At 37.2% G+C, this 18,742-nt stretch overlaps 1 protein-coding gene across 11 annotated transcripts in view; it reads left to right on the top strand.

Moving 5' to 3' along the window:
• Positions 1 to 18,742, top strand: part of INSC (INSC spindle orientation adaptor protein) — a 138,624-nt gene that overhangs the window by 47,881 nt on the left and 72,001 nt on the right. For 4 of the 11 annotated variants that reach the window (XM_040559275.1, XM_040559277.1, XM_040559273.1 and 1 more), the window contains 2 exons: positions 321 to 544; positions 9,733 to 9,819. The exons of 4 other annotated variants lie outside the window; for them this stretch is intronic. In XM_040559275.1, the coding sequence (XP_040415209.1) occupies positions 321 to 544; positions 9,733 to 9,819 (311 nt within the window). The remainder of the gene's footprint in view (positions 1 to 320; positions 545 to 9,732; positions 9,820 to 18,742) is intronic. 3 more of the 11 variants (XM_040559280.1, XM_040559279.1, XM_040559274.1) reach the window with 2 other exon arrangements.

Here is an 18,742-nt window from a genome sequence, read left to right as displayed (position 1 = left end):
TTAGGCTACTTACTGTTCATAGATCTTGTCCTACTAATTTGAACCCTACATTCCCTACAATTGTTTTTATTTGGATGATGTCACGAACTCGTATGTCATGGCTCTTTAAAGCATTCAGACAAACACTGTAAGAAACTCTAGAGAACAAGTACACATTTTTTGTGATACAAGAGCTGAGAGTTGAAGGTTTTCAAAGTTCATTGTGCTTACATGGCTCTGTGAATTGCCGCTCTATAAATTAAAAAAAAAATAAAAAAAAATCAAGAATGGAATGCTTGCTATGGAATTGGAAAATGTTGAAAAAACTTTTTTTTTTTTAGCAAGCTGTAGGAATAGCATACTATGGAAGAGAGGACGATGCTCTGCCAGCAATGCTATCAAGTTACCTACCAACGACAAGGAATAAATTCAGTTATAGCATAGATCAAGGCACTGATGGTACTTCATTTAATGAACCTGTGTTCTTTTCATTTTACTTGGTCACCCTAGAACAATTCAGCGAAGAATTGTATAGATTCAGAATGGGAGCTTACCTTACTATGAAGTAAGTATTTTTGATGTTAGTGTCTTATTCCACCTGTGACAAAACTGAAAGCCAGGTTGTTAGCAGGGGCTTTGATGGCAGTAGCTAAAACAGGTATGTGTATCCCTATGCTGCTTCTGGGAAGGATTTTCAGGTGTTGCTAGTTGACTGGATTCAAGGGATGGTGTTAGTAAAGTAGTGACTATTGATTTTCCATCATTTTGGGGCACTCATGAAAAATATGAACTCAACTGTTTTTTTCTTTGAATACATGGGTAAAATATCTCTGTTCCTATACTCAGGATGTTAAAGTGTAGGTCAGCAGTTTAGCTCGCAGGCAATAAAAATAATTGGACTTCACTTGTTCTTTATGCATTTTTGGGGTGTGCAAGTCTGCCAGAATGTGAGATTTTTTCCTAACCTTTTCATTCTGATGGTTTTATCACTACAGCTTTGCATTAATTGTATATTATGCTGCAGAAACATATTATATTACTTCCCAGAGCTATGCCGTATAATATTTTATGTTGAACTGTATTAGTCACAAAAGAATTTTGGCTTTTAACCTGAAGGGAATTTGAGTTTGTCCATTATAATAATTGTGAAGTTGGGGTGACTTTAAAATGTGAACAAATTGATGAATTTAAACAATCTATTCAATTTGCCTCACTAGACCTTTTTTTCATTAATGTTGGTATTTTGTATTTGTGGCTTGGTGTTAGTTGGGAGCGTTTTTTATTTTAATTGATCAAGCATCATCTTTCATCCTTAATGACAGCTAAGAATTCACCCTGAATCCCTCTTGTCAGGGTCAAGAGCATGTTTCATAGTATGTGATGCATACTGTGTAGATATCAAACTAGTACTGCTATAGCCTTTATCATAAGAAGTTTGATTATTTTCAGAATGCGTATTTTGAAATGTGGAAGTCTGTAGATAAGAGACTCTTATCTCTGTTTGTGTATAGAGGACATAGCAGACCCCATCTGCCTGGTGAATATCTTGTGTGTAGGATTTGATATCTTTTTCAGGGAGGACTTCATATTAATGCCTTTAAAATAATGGAAAAAGAACTTGCCTGAATGTTAGGTTGTCTGCCAGTCACAGGTTTCTGGCTGTATTTTACCAGTATTTCATGAATTTTATTGTGACATTGAATTAGTTATCCTGTCAGCTGTGGACCCTGAAACTAGTTATTCTAGTCATTGTTTTATGGCTTGGACTCCACAATTTGCACTTTTCAGCACTCTATAAATTTTTCTTGGTCCTAACAAGACCTACTCAAAGTATTTGTATGTTGTTTATGGTTGGTTATATTTACTTGTATTCTAATCTTCCACGTTCTTGCTTTTCCGTAGCATATTTCAGAAAATCTACTGATCAGGTTTACCTATATTCTACCACTATGTTGGATGCCTGTGCTGTTTTCACAAGACAGTCTTGCTAGTTTCTTTTTTTTTTTATTTAGTTTCATTTTGCATGTAGGATTTTCTTTCGTGTTCACAAATCTGACATCGTAAATGATGCGTTAGTCAATTCAAGGGTTTTTGATTTCTTTTAGTCTACCAAATGCTTCTACATCAGTTTGAGACTTAAGGTCTTGACAGCTGTCTGCTTTGTGAAGTCTTCCAGTAATGTAGATGGATGCTGGAAAGTTTGTGGTACATTACTGGTATGGTGAGAAGCTTGTGATTTTTTTTTTAATCATAAAATATTTTTATTTCTATTGCCATCTTTGTTCTTTAACTCAAAATTGGATTTCAGCATTTCTTGCCTATTATAATGTTGCTTTACATTTATACCACTGTAGCATTAACATTCTGCTCTTTTAGTTCACAGGCAGTGTCCCTTGCACGCCCCACATTCTTATTCACCCTCAACCTTCCCCCTCATCTCTGCTCCCCCACAAAAAAAAGACAAGGTAAAATTAGACTGGAAAATGTTTGGTTTTGGTACCATCTTCAGGAATACAGGCATCTTACTTATATGTCATATCTTGCCTATTTGCCACAAAGACTTTAAAAAACAACAAACCCTTCCCCACTAAATACCATAATAGTTAAATAGCTCCTTTGAGATGCTGCTGACAGTAGTGTTGTGTAATTATGTTAGAATGCTACTGCCACAGGTAGTTGGTAAGAGCCCCATTCTTGACTTTCTATATTTTTTGTCAGCTTTCTGGCAGTAAAGAACACTAAGCCTGGACTGCAAGCATACTCCTTCTGAACCCAGTGTATTAGCTGTGGAGAACGAACTGCTCCCAGCAATTGTGTGGCTAAGGAGGAGAAAGGGATGCAGAGTAACAGACACTAGAGCACTGAAGGATCCAGACCGTCATGATAACTTGGTGTCTTTTGACATGCGAAACAAGGAAGAGTTGGAGGAAGCGAGAGAGAGCTGCATCCCACAGCATGCAAGCCTGATGCTCGCAGTTGGCCTCGTGCAGTCACTGAGCAATGCTGCTGCCTGCTGCCTGGTGGTGATGCTGTGCTTAAGGATTGAGGCTGATCTCCTGCACTGTCTCCTGGGTGTAGGAAGGAGGGAGCCAGAAGCAGTAATGCTGGCATTGGCAGGTCATACTAAAACTAACTGGATGATTGCCCCACAGCTCCACCAGAGCACAGCATGCCTCACAGCCTGTCTGTGAACTGCACCAAGAGATTTTCCACTACACTGACTGCAGTTCTTGGTGTGCATCTTGGAAAGATTTATTTTGTGTTTGTTAGTATGTTTTATCACATATGGAAGAGTTTGCCGTTAATAAAAGTCTTCAGGGAGGCAAAGTTAAGTAACGTTAAACAACCCAGCTTACAGGGAAAACAGATAGCATGGTGTCTACTCTCTGATTTGATTACTTTCCATGTCTTTGTAAACTTTGACAAATCACAGTGAAGACTTTTTTCCCATTTACATTATGGGGGTGGAAGTCACCTATTTTGCAAAACTGTTTTGAGACTGACCTTCCATGCAATTTTATGCACATCATGTATTCTGGTGTTACTATTCTGCTGGCAAGAATAAAGATCCATACTTTGCCTGTCATTTAAGCAGCTAGGCCATATTGTTGTCATGTATGTAATGTAGCGGGAATTATTCTTGTTAGCTCTGGAAGGTCATTAAGGGTGAAGTCCTGGCTGTTGACTTCATTATATCCAAGACATCTTTCCTTGTAAAATGCAAACTTTGGAGCATTCCAATTACATTCACCTTACCGAGCTAACCAAAGAGGAGGAAAAGAGCTCAAAAAGGGTGAAGTAGTCCTCTCTTAAGGGAATTAAGGAGGGAAAGGGAATAGTCCTTCTTTTAATGCAACTCTGAAAGAGATATGAAACTAATGAAGGGATTCTAAAGCTCAAGAAATTCACTGAATTTGCTATTGTTTTATTGTGAGAAAATGCAGAGTTGCCATCTGTCTCCAAAAGGACAGTAAGGTTTGTTGAAGCTTTAATTTTGAGCATTGTACTTCATTCCTCCTGATTCTACCCTGGTTGTACTACTGATTAATTTCTCGACCTCAGGCCGAACATTTCGCCCTCCTGTATCTTCCTCTACTTCAGCTGGTGAAATGCAAAGGAAGCCTTTATTAACAAATCTCCACAAGTTGCTGTTCTAATGATAATTCCGAAGCACTTGATATGTTATGACCTCATATGCCTTGTTATTATGCATGCATCATCCTATTGCACTGTTGTCGGTCACTAATGTTGAATGCTATATAGCTGCTGCTTTCAAAAAATGTGCAGAATGTGCTTGTTCACAAAGACTGACTTGTTCCTTCTGTGTGCAATGTTTTGCTTTCATTTTTATAGGGTCGTTGCCTGACACATAAGTTCACTAAACCCTTTTCATCAGTGGCTATAACAGAGGATGATGATTAATCATGTATACCTTGTCACTTCTGAGGTGTTTTCTTCCAAACTGATTTTAAAAAAATAACTCTATTAAGGATATTTTTAAGATTTTACTATTTTACTTATTAGATTTTACTTGTCTTCTCAGCTATTCAAAATACTAGTACCAGATTGTATTGAATACAATATATTTGTCACTTCAGTTCACATTTCCTGGGAATTTCTTCCTTAATTAATTGCTTGGTCTGTTTCAGTCTGGTTCACTGCTGCCTAGGGATGGTGATCTTGTAATCAGTTGTTCAGTAACTTGTAATGAGCAAATTTAAGAAAGCCAGCAGAACAATGCTACAACTTTGTAAATGGTTTCTTGCTTTTTTTTCCCTTTTTGACAAATAGTAGAGCGATCTTAAGAAATATGCTAGTCTGACCCCATTTCTGCTCTCATTAAATTTGCTGGTGTCTGTTAGTGGCTGCTTTTCTGAGTTCACATTAACCCTGAGGGACTTGGAGTGATGGAGTAAAATGCATACAAGAGTTTAATATTAAGCTGAAATGTTAGCAGTGCCAGTTGATTCTTTTTGCTCCTTACAGCATTTCAGATGTGAGGAAGTATATATATGTTATTTTAAGGCAATAAGCCTAAAGGACTATAGATGTGCTTTTTTTTTTTTTTTTTTCTTTCTTAGAGAAAAATCCTTTTATGTTGCATGTATAGACTATGCTTCAGGTATGAGATTTCTATACCTTACCTTTTGTGGATACTTTATTGTTGAAGTCATTCTACAGTGCAATGGAAATAGAAAGCATTCACATCAAGAACGTAATATTCTGCCCAATTAAAGCTGATGGAAATATTTTTCCACTGTCTTAAATGGGAGCAGGATTTTACTCAGAATAAAGAGTCGATAGGGGTAAAACAAGGGAAAGATGAGGAAAAAAAAATACTGTAAGAGAAAGAGGAGGACCAGGAAATGGTATCAAGACAGATCGAGGTTATCCAATGGATGGCAAGATGGTTGAAGGCACCATTTTAGGAAGTGCTGTAGGGCAAAACTGTCTTATTCAGTGATAGCTGTGCATACACAAGTGTTCCATTTTGGAATTTAACTTACTTAGCATTTTGAAACTAATTTTGTAGATGAAATTTGAAATACATAATGCAGGAAGTTACTTCATTGCTACAGCAATGAAAAAATAATTTTTATATTCCATATTCAAATAGGATAAGTTCACCTGGCATACCTGTACTTTATAAATAAGTAAGCTTAAAGGTAGAGGACATTACATGACTATGAATCCATAGTTTCTAACTAGTCAGGAAGCAAATGTTCACAGTGCAATATTATATCAAATTTTTCACTTTTAAAAAGTAGTCTTCTGAGTTCAGAGCACAAAGCTAATTGGGAGAGCTAAATGCTAACTTGACCTGCCCCATGTCTCCTAATGGCCAGCCCTGCCAGTAGAGTCAGTACGCTGCCGAGGAACAGGGTGGCTGCTGGTCGCTCTTGGTAGGATACCGCCTGCCTGTGGCAGAAGAGCCTCAGATGTGCTCAACAGACTTTGACCTACTTGCCTAGCTGAGAAGCATTGGAAAAGTAGCCAGGATGCTGCACTTTCCAGTGTAACTTTGTGACTATCCTTGGAATTAGATTTGTAGATTGGATTCTACTGTGTCATCTGCATTGAGGAGAGAGGTTTATATGCAAAGAAGGTCTTTATTCAGTGGGTGAAATCACTGTTTGAATGACTGTTGATTAACTCACTTTTAATTTTGGATTTGAATAAATCATAGAAGTGAGGAACAGTTTAGTTTGGAAGGAATCTCTTGAAATATAGTTCTGTCTCCTGCTTGCAGCAGACTTTCTCCTTGTTTCTTTCCTTTTTTATGCTGATACTTCTCATGTATTTGTAGACTGTTTTTCAAAACTTTGATCAATCCTGATTTTGTTGTAGTACATGTTAGTCAATTCATTTATTGGATAAATGTGGAAAGAAAAATGTGGAAAGACAGAAAAATACTGGAATGGGGAAGCAGTAAATTCAATTAATGATTATCTATTCAGATTGTTTTTCCAGTTTTTCAAGACCCAAAGTACGGCAGCAGTAGTTCTCTGCAGGTTTATGCACCAGGCTTGGATTCTGGGCCAGTGGCTTCAGTGAGAGTTGCAAATATTAGAGATTTTTTGTATTTGTGCCATTGATGAAAAATGAAACTTCCACTTTTATTTTTGAGCTTATTTAAAAAAAAAAAAGACACTTTCAAAACTAATTCACCTAAATCCAATTAGTAAGGCTAAATTTTTCAGTCAAGTGTAATGGCCTGTCTTTAGGGCATAAAGGATGAGATCATTCATGGCAGTGAGTTAGTGAATATTACAAATATCCAGCCTGCAGAAGTCAAGAGCTCCCCATTCACAAGTGTGTAAGTTGAGTTCCCAATCTGAAGAATAACATTGAAGTAGTCAGGCTTCCAGATTTCAAATGTCAGTATTTATATGGTACTATTTTTTACCACTTTATTATAATCCAGTGCACCTACCGGAGTGGAGAAATATGATAGAGCAGTATCTCTTCATAAACATTTTTAACATTCTTTTCATAGAAATTTCCCACATTAGGAGTTGATGAGTAAAGCTAATTTCTCCTATTATCTTTGTGAACATTTGGCTCACTGCTTTTTAATTTAATGCAAGGTATGGATATGCATAATATACCTTTGGTATGCACACTCCATTTATAGTGCTATAGCACAGAAAACTTGATTTCAGCATATTCTTCTACCAAATCCTTGCGGGATCTTGTTCCAGACAGCTTCTTAAACCTGCATGTGGAAGAAATAAAACGGTTCCATATGTTTCAACAACTTATTGCTGCTCTGTTTATCCTCTGTGCTTTTGTCTTTTGTGAGCATTTGAGTGATTAATTCTCTGAGGGTTATCATTTCTTTTTACATTTTCCTATCTCTCCTGGTGTCTCAGGGAAAGGTTTTACCTCACTACTGTTCTCATTTTGTACCTGGTGCTTTTGCTGCTGACACTTCAGCTGACAATTTTTTCAGAATTGCTTACAAAGGTTATACAGCAAAACCCAAACTATAAGGGGAGGTTGCCTGTCTATTTCTGTTAGCTTTGTATATACTTGGTGTTGTGAGAACTCTTTTCTCCTATTCAGTGTTTCAGCCAGACCCCTCTCAATGTATTATGCATCAACGTATGATGTATCTCAATGTAGATGGATGCTTGCCTGTGTTATTACAAAAACATTTTTTACATCTAGACACATATGAAGAGCATGTGAAGTCATCTTTAACATTTTTCATATACTTTGCAACTGATTACCTGTTTCATACTCCAAAGAAATGCCTTTGGCAAAATAAATAAATAAATAAATAAAATCACCTAGGCATTAGATAAATCAGGAAAGATTGAAGTGACAAGCTGGAACATGCATAATATTTCACAAACAAATACAGGAATTGTACATACTTTCTACAGGTATTCACTAGCTTGGCTTTATTTGAACCTATATATAGTCCCCGATCATTCTTGTGTGCTGCTTTGAGAAGCAGCACTGTTTCTCAAATTAGGTCCTTAAGTCATTTAGAACCAGAAGTGAGTTTAGTTATGTTTTATATCTCTAAGGACCTTATCAGTGAAAACAGCCCATTATCATCAGAGGCCTGTGTACATCCCTGTAGCTTGTTAGGACAAGCTTTCCTGCTTCAAGCAGATAAATGTGGTACAGATTAGCTAATTCACTGTGGTTATATAAGAGGAGACACGTTAGGATTTCAGGCATTCTTTTATGTCAGAAATAGTCTAACTTTTTGCTAATAGGCAGAAGTGCCCTGCTGATCTTTGCCATCGTGCTGTTCTTTTTTTCTGGGTGCCTGTGAAGCTGAGGTACCCAGAATGCTGCCACTCAGGCACCTGTGTGAGGAGTAGGCAGGCGGTTTGCTGACCTCAGGCAGGTGGTTGAAGAGTATCCTAGCTAATAACAATGTGATCCAGGGGTTATTTAGCATGGCCTAGAGAACTCCTTCATGAACTTTCTGCAGTGTTTTCAGGAAATGAGAAGGTAGAAAATTGAATGAAATCTGTATGCAGGAGTAAGATATCCTGCAACAGCAGGACAAGAGACTTGTACAAACATTTATCCTTGGGTATGTGAATAAAGTAAAATGAAATGAGAAGGTGCGATAAGACCATTTAAGAAGGCTACATTTATTTTTCTCAAAGCTGAAGGTGTGCACCAAATTAACAGGACTTCTGAGTGCTGGTTGCATGAGAAATGTGCCTTCTGTTGAGTATTTGTGATTTCAAATGTGTTTGGTTTATGTCTGTATAAGGATAAAACTTCTATTGTCTGTTCTGCTCAAGTATTTGAAACAGCAGAAGCTATCCCTTCTACCGGATAGCTTGTATTTCCTAAAAACAAACAAACAAAAACAAAACCAAACAAACCTATCTCTTGAAGTGGAAACTTGGGCTGAAGTTCAGGGTAAGTACCCTAATATCTTTCTGGTTAAATATGTATATTTGTGTTAATAGACATATGTAGTACCAGGAAAATCTATTGCATGAGGTTAATTTTAGAACAGTGAATAGCTAAAGGATGGAATATGCAGTTAAAATATGTTAAAGATTCACTTTGTGATCTGATATGGGAGATATTTGGCATGTTATTAACCCACGGGTGATATTCTAACTGCTGGGTTTTTCACTGGCACGGGCTGCATGTATGGATACTCATCAGTGTGACTGCAAATTGAGCTTGGTACATGAAAACTGATCTGACCAAAACCAAAAAACAGCAATGAAAAAAAAAAACACACACACACAACCAAACCACCAAAACACATAAAGACAAAACAAAAATCTGGCAACCAACAAAAATGGACCATCAGAAAATGATCAGCAGCTGCTAGGTCTGATGTGTTAAAAACACATTTGATATTTGCTTTGTAACCTCACAGATCAAGCAATTCCTTTTTTCTTTTTTTTTTTTAACATGAAGTATTACAATATCTGGCTTAAACTATGCTTCTGCAAGTGAACATATGCGTACAATCTGGACAAAAGTACAAAACGATGATTTCATTGGCATATGTTCTGTCATAGTTTCACTCATATTATAACCAGCCATCTTTCCAGGCAGCTGCAAAGAACATGAAAGACTAGTTGCACCGAGGTTATACTTGATGGAAAACCCAACCACACTTAACAGACCAGGAGTGCAGTGAGACCAAGGTGATATTCCCTGAATATAGGAAAACGATATTGTCCCATCCATCCCCAGTCTCAGGAGAACCAATGACAAGTGTATCAGTGTTGCTCTTCTATCCCCATTCTATTGCAGTTTCAATAGTGCAGCCTGGAGTATTTCACATCTTCAAAACTTCTGTGTTCAGGTCATATGCCTGGAAGGTCAAGGTAATGTGAAAAGGTGGGTATGGAAGAGAAAAGGAAAGATGTAAGCCCTCTACTTTTACTGTCAGTACACATCTGGCAAAATGCAGACAGAAGATACTTAATGCTGTTTTTGCTGATTCAATCATAGGAATAAGGTTGCAGCATGTAACATTGATTTTTCTTTAAACTACTTTTACATAGAGAATAGAATGTAATTTAAAGGTTGGGAAGTGATAGCAAGCTATTACTGTTCAGAGTGTGGCTTCTATTACGCTTTTATTAATTTCTGTTTCTTTTGACTGGCCTTAAATAAGTTCATTGACACTTGGTTTCTGTTGTCCACTAGAACCAAGTCTTCTGTACATTTTGTACATAGCAGTTTTGAGAAGCAGGACAGCACGGGCCCCTGCTTGTTTTGTTCCTCTTTTTTTTTTTTTTTTTTAATGCCTGTTTTATTGGTAACAGGACACAGATACCTGTCAGTGGCTTTTGAAGGGCACATCTGTTTAAATGATTAATTCCTGGAAAACTTCCAAGAGAAATGTCATATCGTTTACAAAATGGGAATTGCATAATTAGTTCTTGTCTTGTGATTAGAGGATGAAGGTTCAGTTTCTTGCTTTTTATGGATAATTTTTCATTATAGCCCAGTTTAATAATGAATTTAGTTATATGAAACTTTTGTGGGAAGGGGATGCTGGAGAGAGAAACTGCATATCTCCAAGTTACACATGCACGCTTCTGATCCTGTTTCAGAAGGTTTCAAACTTAGGATATGGAATTGAGGGTATTTAGTCCTTCTGGAAACAGGTGTCAGAGGGAAAGCTGGAATCTGAATTTCATAGGCTTTTCCTTGCAGTTAGTGACGTGCGGAGTTAACTCTGAATTTCCATCCTGATTTGTCTCAATGGCAGTTAGAAAAGCGCACCCTACTTGACAACTGATAGGCTTTGAGTAACCACTTAGCAGGTGCTTTGAAATTTTTATGAAGTGATAGTCCTTTAACAAAACTAAATAGATTTATTCTTTTTCTCTGGAAATCAGTAATACATAGACATCACACAGAAAACTCTAAATGCAAATCTATTTGCATTTGCTTGTCTATACAGTGAAGTCTGTTACCTTATTTTCTGGTTGTATGCTGGCAGCACTGGAGGATTGTTAATCAGACGCTTGACAAATACACAGAACTTTTTTCATTCCTCTGAAGACTTTACTCTCATAGTATGAACAGACAAAGGGAAAGTAAAGGAACATTCAATGAATAAGACATTTTTTATCAGACACTTATTTCCCATTTGAGGAAATTCTGTTACCACAGTAATTTACATGAAAAAAAATTTAGTCAGGACTGGTGACTACAGGAAACTTTGTATTATGGAGTATTTCCTTGCTTCTGCTTCTGATACATTTCCACATCCAATTTCCTTGCTCCACCATGAGGTACCATAAAACATTATAGGAGGACAACAACGTAGTTCTACTTATCCTTTGATTGTTTTTAATGTAGAATGCTGTACTCACATAAAATACTAATTTATTTATATTTGTTGATTTTTTTTTAATTTATATTTGCTGAATCTGGGATAGATTATTGCAAAACAATAACAGCAATCCCATGTTCATGTTCACTATTTTTTTTTGCCCAGTTAGCTCTTTCCCATGTTCCTTTTGTGGCTAATAAGAGTTCATTAATACTAAATAAATAATTAAGAAGGGATAATTGACTTTTATGCAATAATATCTGAACAATTTTTTATTTTTTTTTCCTCTGGAAAACATCATTGTTCTGCTTTTAATGCACTCCAGAATGTGGAGCCTCTGCATACCCTTATGAATCATGGATAGCTCATTTGTGCCTGAGATTCACTGTCAGTGACTCAAAGCCTGCTCTCTCTAAATGAAGAGGAATAAATAGATATGCTGCTTCATCCTACTCACTAAGAAGGGGAGAAAAAGATCTTTTTTCTGTTTTCTTTGTCATCTTTTGTAATATTCTCTCCCTCCCTGTAAAAGCCACCTGTCTCTGTCCTCCATGGTGCATAATTCTTTTCACTCTCTCCCTTCTGAAGATGGAGATTGACACCTGTGCAGTGGTGCTCTTGTCAGCGAGATTTGTTCTCTCGCTTACACCTCTTCTACATCTGAGATTACCAGAGCTGCTGGGAAAAGCAGTAAGGTGAAAAGTCCTCACTAGTGATTTACTTTCAAGGAATGAGCAATCTGCAAGACTTCTTACCAGCTCATCTTTACTTTCACCAGGGAACCAGGCTGTGGTTGTTTCCTTACTTCATTCAGCATTTTGAAGAACCCTTTGGAACCCCTGTCTTTTTCAGGTTTTTGAATCCGATTGCTTTGGATTTTAGATTTTAATAAGTCTGTTCTAGCTCAGGCATTTTTCACTCTTCAGCTGCTGTCCTTCATTCAAAAGCCACTTTCTGGTGGTAAAAATAACTGTTCGTTTCCTTTCTCCAGTTGCCTTTTAGCCTTCAGAACTCCTCTCAGGTTTGAGAAGAACTTAGATTTTGCCTACCTCTCTTTTGTGTGTTATGGTAGCACCTGGAAGTTCCAGCCAAGATCAGAATCCTGTGCACAACATTCAGTGCAAAAGCAAGGACATGTTACTTACTTCAGAGGCTAAGCAAAAGAGAGACAGTCTGGCAGAAAAAAAACACCTCCTTGGTAGGAGGTGACAGAAGTGGTCAGAATATCAGTAGAAAAGCAGAGTGGAACCCAGCTTTTGCAATTGCTTTTGCAATTTCTACTCAAACAGTTTATTCACTAGATTGCTCTGCTCCTCAAAGTAAATTTGTTGTGGTTGGAGGGTGACATAAACTTTAACTAAATCAGAAAATACAACTCTGGTTGCATACAGCAAATGGAATACAAGTATCTCCTGCATTTGCTTGGCTCAAGGGTCTGGCAACTGGGCAGTGGATGTGTAAAAATAAAGTATTAGTATCAGCAGAATGAGGGAAAGGAAAGAAATCAGAATTTTGAAGCACATTCAAAAGGCAAGAGTGAAGTGGGGTCTCTTCAGATTAGATCACAACCTAAAACATAATCTGTTGTTTGGGAGGGAGGTAGCATGCACAGAAGGGGAGTGTGCCATGCACACGTACACAGTTATTGGTGTTGTATCCCAGTCTGGAGCATAAGGCTGGTCCAGGTAGGGAAACTAACACAGAAGGTCTAGCTTTGGTAAACAGTCTTTTAAGAGGTGATTTAGCAGTCCAGGACTCTAATCCAGTATATACTGCCAGTTACACTTTTTTTTCAGTAAGAATTTTGTTCAGAAAAGCAATTTAATATATTTGAATAATACCTAAATTCAATAAGCACAAATTAAAAAAGAAGAAAGTAAGAAATGCTTACTTCATGTAGTTAGTAAGGAGTAGATACTAAATGCAGAATAGAAAAAGTACTCCAGATGAACAAAGACTAAATTTTCAGTGCAGACAGGAACACTAACAATCTAGCTTTGACTGTTAAATGTGTAGGAAGAAAATTGGAATACCTGAGAGAAGCAAAACACAACTCAATCCCCAGGAGGCAGGAGATGACTATTTAAGGTGCTGAACTACTAGCTAGCAAAATTTTGTTGTGCCTCCAAGTGGAAATTAGGAAAACAGTCTTGTGTCTAGGGAGCCAGGGAGGGTAGAACAAGAGGCTGCTGGAATGGAAAAGAGGATAAATTCAGGGAAAAAAATGCTAGCAGAGATTACCTAAAGATTTGGGATTAAGAGGGAAATGGGATGCCAGAACATGAACCTGCCAAAGATAGAATGTACTGAATAACCTTTTATTCTCTCATAAGGTAACCTTATTTTCTGTTTTCCCTTTGAACAAAGGCAATTCATTGGAGATTATGTACATGACAATTTACTTGTAAATACAGCAAGCAGTAGCTATTAGGCAAAAGGTAAAATGGGAAGGAGTAGCTGTAAGGTTATTTCTGAGAGGAGAGAAGTAGACTTCAAATATTGGTCTTCATACCCGTTTTTATTTGTTTCATTTCACAAGTGACACAACTTGCTGTAGCTTAAATTTTGGAGTATTGCTAGCACAGATCATCAGCCTTTTGTCTGAAAAAAGATGATCTTGAGGCCAGGGATAATAGAAAAAGGACGAGTAGTTGAAATTTCAAGGTTTTGCATTAAGGTGCTCAATAAGAAAGTCTGCAACTATTTGTAGCTTATTCAATGGAGAGCTTAAAAAAAACAAAACAACAAAAACCAAACGTATGCTAGTTGATAATAAGATGCCTGTGACAGCATTTGCCAGTAAGATGTAGTGATTAGGGCAGCAAGATCAGTCCTGGGCTGTGTGAAGAGAGATTTCTGGTGGAGATAGGGGTGTATTAATGCCACTGTGCAAGTTACTGTGAGACTTCATTTGATGTCAGGAATGATATCAAGTCTTGCAGTAAAAAATTAATTTTGCAGCAGCTATAGACCTACCAGGGAGTCTGGAGAAAGGGGAGCAAAAAGAGACAAAAGGAACCTAAGAATCTTGCTTTTTAACTCTTGCAAAACAAGCTGAGAAGGATTTTTTTTTCCTAGGAATGCATTAGAAGATGCATTCTTAAAATGAAAGATGAAACCACATGGGAATTAAATGACTATTAAGAAATTCAGATCAAAAGTAAGAAATTTCTAACTATTAGAGCAGCGAGATTCTAGCATAACCATTTAATAGAACACTTTTGAGCCCATGATAAACTATTGAGTTGAATTTTTTTTAAACCATTTAGGGCCAAATTACCAGCCAAGTGGCTATGATGACCTAAGATCTAACTTTCAAATCCTCGGTTTCTACAGAAACATATAAGCATGTGCTTAAATATTGGATTTGATTAGAAACTGCTTTCTTTGAATGAGACTGCTTAAAGAATTCTTGCCATGTCTGTCCAGTATTTGTGATGTTGTTGCTAGTTTTCATCTTTTTAACTTGTCTGTTGAAGAGTTAATGTTCTAATATGACTCCTCGATACCTGGTGTTGGCTTTGCTTTTTTTCTTACTCCTTTTATGACAGTTTTAGCAAGAGCTGCTGTGCAATAGATGTGACTGAGTGTCCCCAAATTTCTGCAGTCTCCTGAGTGATACTGATCTCATAACTCCCTGTAAAATGGTTGTTGCTTCCTTCATTAAGTAATCCAGGCTTTATTTAATCAGTAGGGTTAGGACCTTAAGTGAGTAAATAGCAAAAGGTGAAAAGCTAATGGTACTGCTCATAATGCATGTCATAACTCCTTTGAAAAAAGCACAGTGAGTGGTACTGTTTGTTATTAAACTACAAATTAAGGCAGACTTGAAAAAAAAAATGTTCAGTTGTTCAGTGAGGCACTGACTCTACTTTCCTGAACTCTCATGTTAGTCTCCAAATTAGTCCTTGCTTGTGATTGAGCATTCCTATGGTCTATGGCTCTAAATGATTTCCAGTGTTGTTTTTCTCCCCCTCTTTTGTTTCTATTTCTCCATCCCTGCTAGGTGTTTACAAGGACTCCTCTCTGAGCATATTGTTCTTAAAAAGCTGTGAAGAACACTGACCTCTGTGATTACAAGTGTAGCCTGAGCATCAGGAAGCAGTGAACTAGGATAAACTCACCGAGCATTTCTCTCCTGCTGGTGGCCTTGTTGACATTCCTCTGCTGTCGCAAAGTGCAGGAAACCCCCTGAGCTATTTGTGGCAGTTAGAACTTTGTACTCAGACAGCAAGTAGTCTGAGTACAATAACAATGTGAATGCACTTGGAGGACAACATCCCTTTGAGATTACCAACACAGTTCAGTCACACAGTCAGACTTGGTGTTGTGAACACCTGCAGAAATGTTTTAGGTAGAGCCTCCTTGTGATATTCCATCAGGCAATGCTCTTCGGCATATATTGGGCTAAATACAGTACAAAGTCATGGATTCAGGCATTTTATACAAAGTTAAGACCTCTCAGCTCAGATCCTCCCCCCCGAAGAACTATAACTTTGTTTTTGCAAGACCCAGGCTGTCATTTGAGAACAGAAGTGGCAGGATCTTGCTATTTCAGCACTGCTTTTGTCTGCACAGTGGAGAATAGTTTCTTATTTCAGGACCTCACCTCAGATGGAGGGAATGGCTACTTCATCCAGCCCATCCGTGAACAATTCACCTGGGCAAGGAAGGGAATCCCCTTTCGCAGGGTAGAACAAATGATCAGGTAGCATGCTGAACAAAAGAACTAATATCTTGCACAAATCTTGGTTAGCTGATTGTTTTACTAATTTATTTATAAATCCTGTCTATCTCACACTGATATTCTGTGAATATTAAAAACCAATGGGAGCTGATCCAAGAATAGCATCACAAATGCAATAGTTTTCATTTCAAATAGTCATGTTATGCAAATATAAATCGAACAGACATACTGACTTAGCTGGTGATCATGACAATATTGGTATACTGTTTGTCCAGCTTTGCCTGCAAGCAGTAGCCTTATACTATCATTAAGCTGCTGAAAGCAGGTTTTATTTAGCATTTCCCTCCATTCTGTCAGGAAATCCTACCCTCATTAATTGCTGTCTTTACATTCTGCAAACTCAGTGGCTTAAGTGCTTGTTGAGACAGCTGCTGTTTTAACAATGTGATGTACCAGGCACAACATGAAGATCCCTCAAACCAGGCTGAATTCGTCCTTTTGCCTTCTGACTGTCTCTTCAGTTGATGGAGGCTGGAAAAGACCTGGCCCTACCTAAGCTGTAGGAAGTGAAGAAAAGTGAAGATTTTCTTCTGTGTGAAGAAAATTAACATTTGATAAGTTTAACCTAGATTTTACATAACCTAATCAGCAAGCTGAATTAGTCTGTGATCTTTTATCATGTCTTCCTTATGTTCTATAGTGTGCCAGTAATTCTGGGATAGTATAAAATTTCCAGACATTTTTAGGGGGACAACTTACAGTGAGGATTTCTCAGAAAAGCATAAAGATCTGAGAGGAACATTCGTGCAGCACTTAACACAGAATGATTTATGTGGCCTTTTAATTAGGTGCGATGAAGCCATAGTTAATTTATACACCATGCCTAATATATTAAAAGTGTTTATAGTGTTTTTACTTTCCTTATAGATATTTCTTCCATATTTGTGAATGCACAAGATTTCACAGAATGCAGCAGTCTGACCACAGTTGTTTAGTTCTAAGTTTCACAGACTGGTCTGCATTTAACCTCCCTGCAGAAATTGGATGGATGCCTATCAAGGCACAAGCTCTTTGTGGTTTTAGCATGTTTTCGCTATAGTAGTGCTGACTTCAAGGAGGCTGGTGGTTTCAGTAACTCCATCCCAGAGCACAGATGCCAAACTGAATTTGGTTGCATTGAAGTTTCAGTAAATGGCAAGGGGACCATTGCTGGTTTCAGGTCAGGTGAAAAAGATCATGGGTATCAGTTATCAAAACAAACAAACAAACAAAAGCAGCACTGTTGTGGTGTCCTTGGTCAACAAAACAGTTAATTTATTATCACTATCGTGATAAATTTGTATTTTATTCGTGATATTTGAGTAATTCTGGTTTTGTTACCGATATAATCCTGCTCATTGACATCCTGCTTCCTGAACCTTCTACTGGTAATGCCTCCATTAAATTCTGCTGCACTTTGTGGTTTAAACCTACTCCTAAATTAAACAGAGGTGGAAGGGTGATCAGTGCAAGCTAAGAGTTCTGTTTTCTAGAATACAGTTCAGGGTATTTGGCTGACTACAGCACACCTTTCCTTAAACTCTTTTGTTTTGAGTAATGTTTTGAGGGCTATAGTTTGCATTATTAGTTAGAGACTTCATTTGGGGAAATTCTTAGACTTCCATAACTGTAATGATTGACTAATTGTTGAGGCTAATTAAAATACGACTGTAATATAACCTATTAACTTTTTTTTTGAAAACTAGGAATGACCTTTTTTCTGTTTTCTGAAGGTTTAAATAATGCGTACTAAACCCAACTTTTGTCCTAGTGAAGTTGGGTTGCTGATGTTATACTAGAAAAAGTCAAATCAAGGGGAATCATTTGACTAATTCTTTAGCTTGCCACATCAATTACAAATGTCAAATATTCATAGACTTCTTTAGGTATGATCTGCAAAGCAAGAGTTTTCACTTAAAAATCAGGAACCTGACTATCAGCTGCCCCAAAGCTATTCTGTATCACTTAAGTTAGCTCTCTAGCTATATGAAATTTTGCTAAAATCAGTGTAAATATATCATGGATCTACAAGGCTCTTTTATGCAATTAATAGCATAAAGCAACTTGAGGATAAATAAGAGCCTTCTCTAAGGCTCTTCATTAAATCCTTCCACTGATAGTTGAGTTCTGCTGTCTATTATATTAATGTAGACACTGGCCCTGCGTATATTGGGTACCTATGAATAATTTTGAACAGATGAATTAGAAAAAAATTAGAGATGAATTATGTTCAAAGAGGGGGTAAATCCATTCAAGAAGTTGTTTGTTGCCAATTAATTACCTACTGCTAATTAGAATAATAAATTTGAGCACAGTTGTAAGACTTGGCATTGATTCACTGTAGGCTTATCTGGAAGCTGTAGTAAATGCTATCATTAGGATTGGTAATAAATCTGTCATAACAGGTAAAAATGGATAAAAAGACTAAGAAGCCTCAAAAAAAAACATAATTCCACACAGCAGAAGTCTTTACTCTTTATAAATATAACGACCATGGGAATTATTCATGTGGATTGATCAGCTTAGGCTTCCACATAGTTATAAAACATGAAACTTCAGTACTTACTGAAATTCAGTATTAAAATGGAGGCATAATTCTTTTTCATTATAACATTTGCAATTTAAAAAACTGTGTGCCGCCAGTAAAAATGTAGTAGAAAGACCCAAGCTGAAAGTTTTACACAAACGATCTAGTTATTATTTCTTCACTCTTCTATTCCTGTAGCACCAACATAACGTAGGGAGGG

This window comes from Cygnus olor, chromosome 5 (genome assembly GCF_009769625.2).
Source record: "Cygnus olor isolate bCygOlo1 chromosome 5, bCygOlo1.pri.v2, whole genome shotgun sequence".
Taxonomy (NCBI): Eukaryota; Metazoa; Chordata; class Aves; order Anseriformes; family Anatidae; genus Cygnus; species Cygnus olor.
This window is presented reverse-complemented; position numbering and strand designations above follow the sequence as displayed.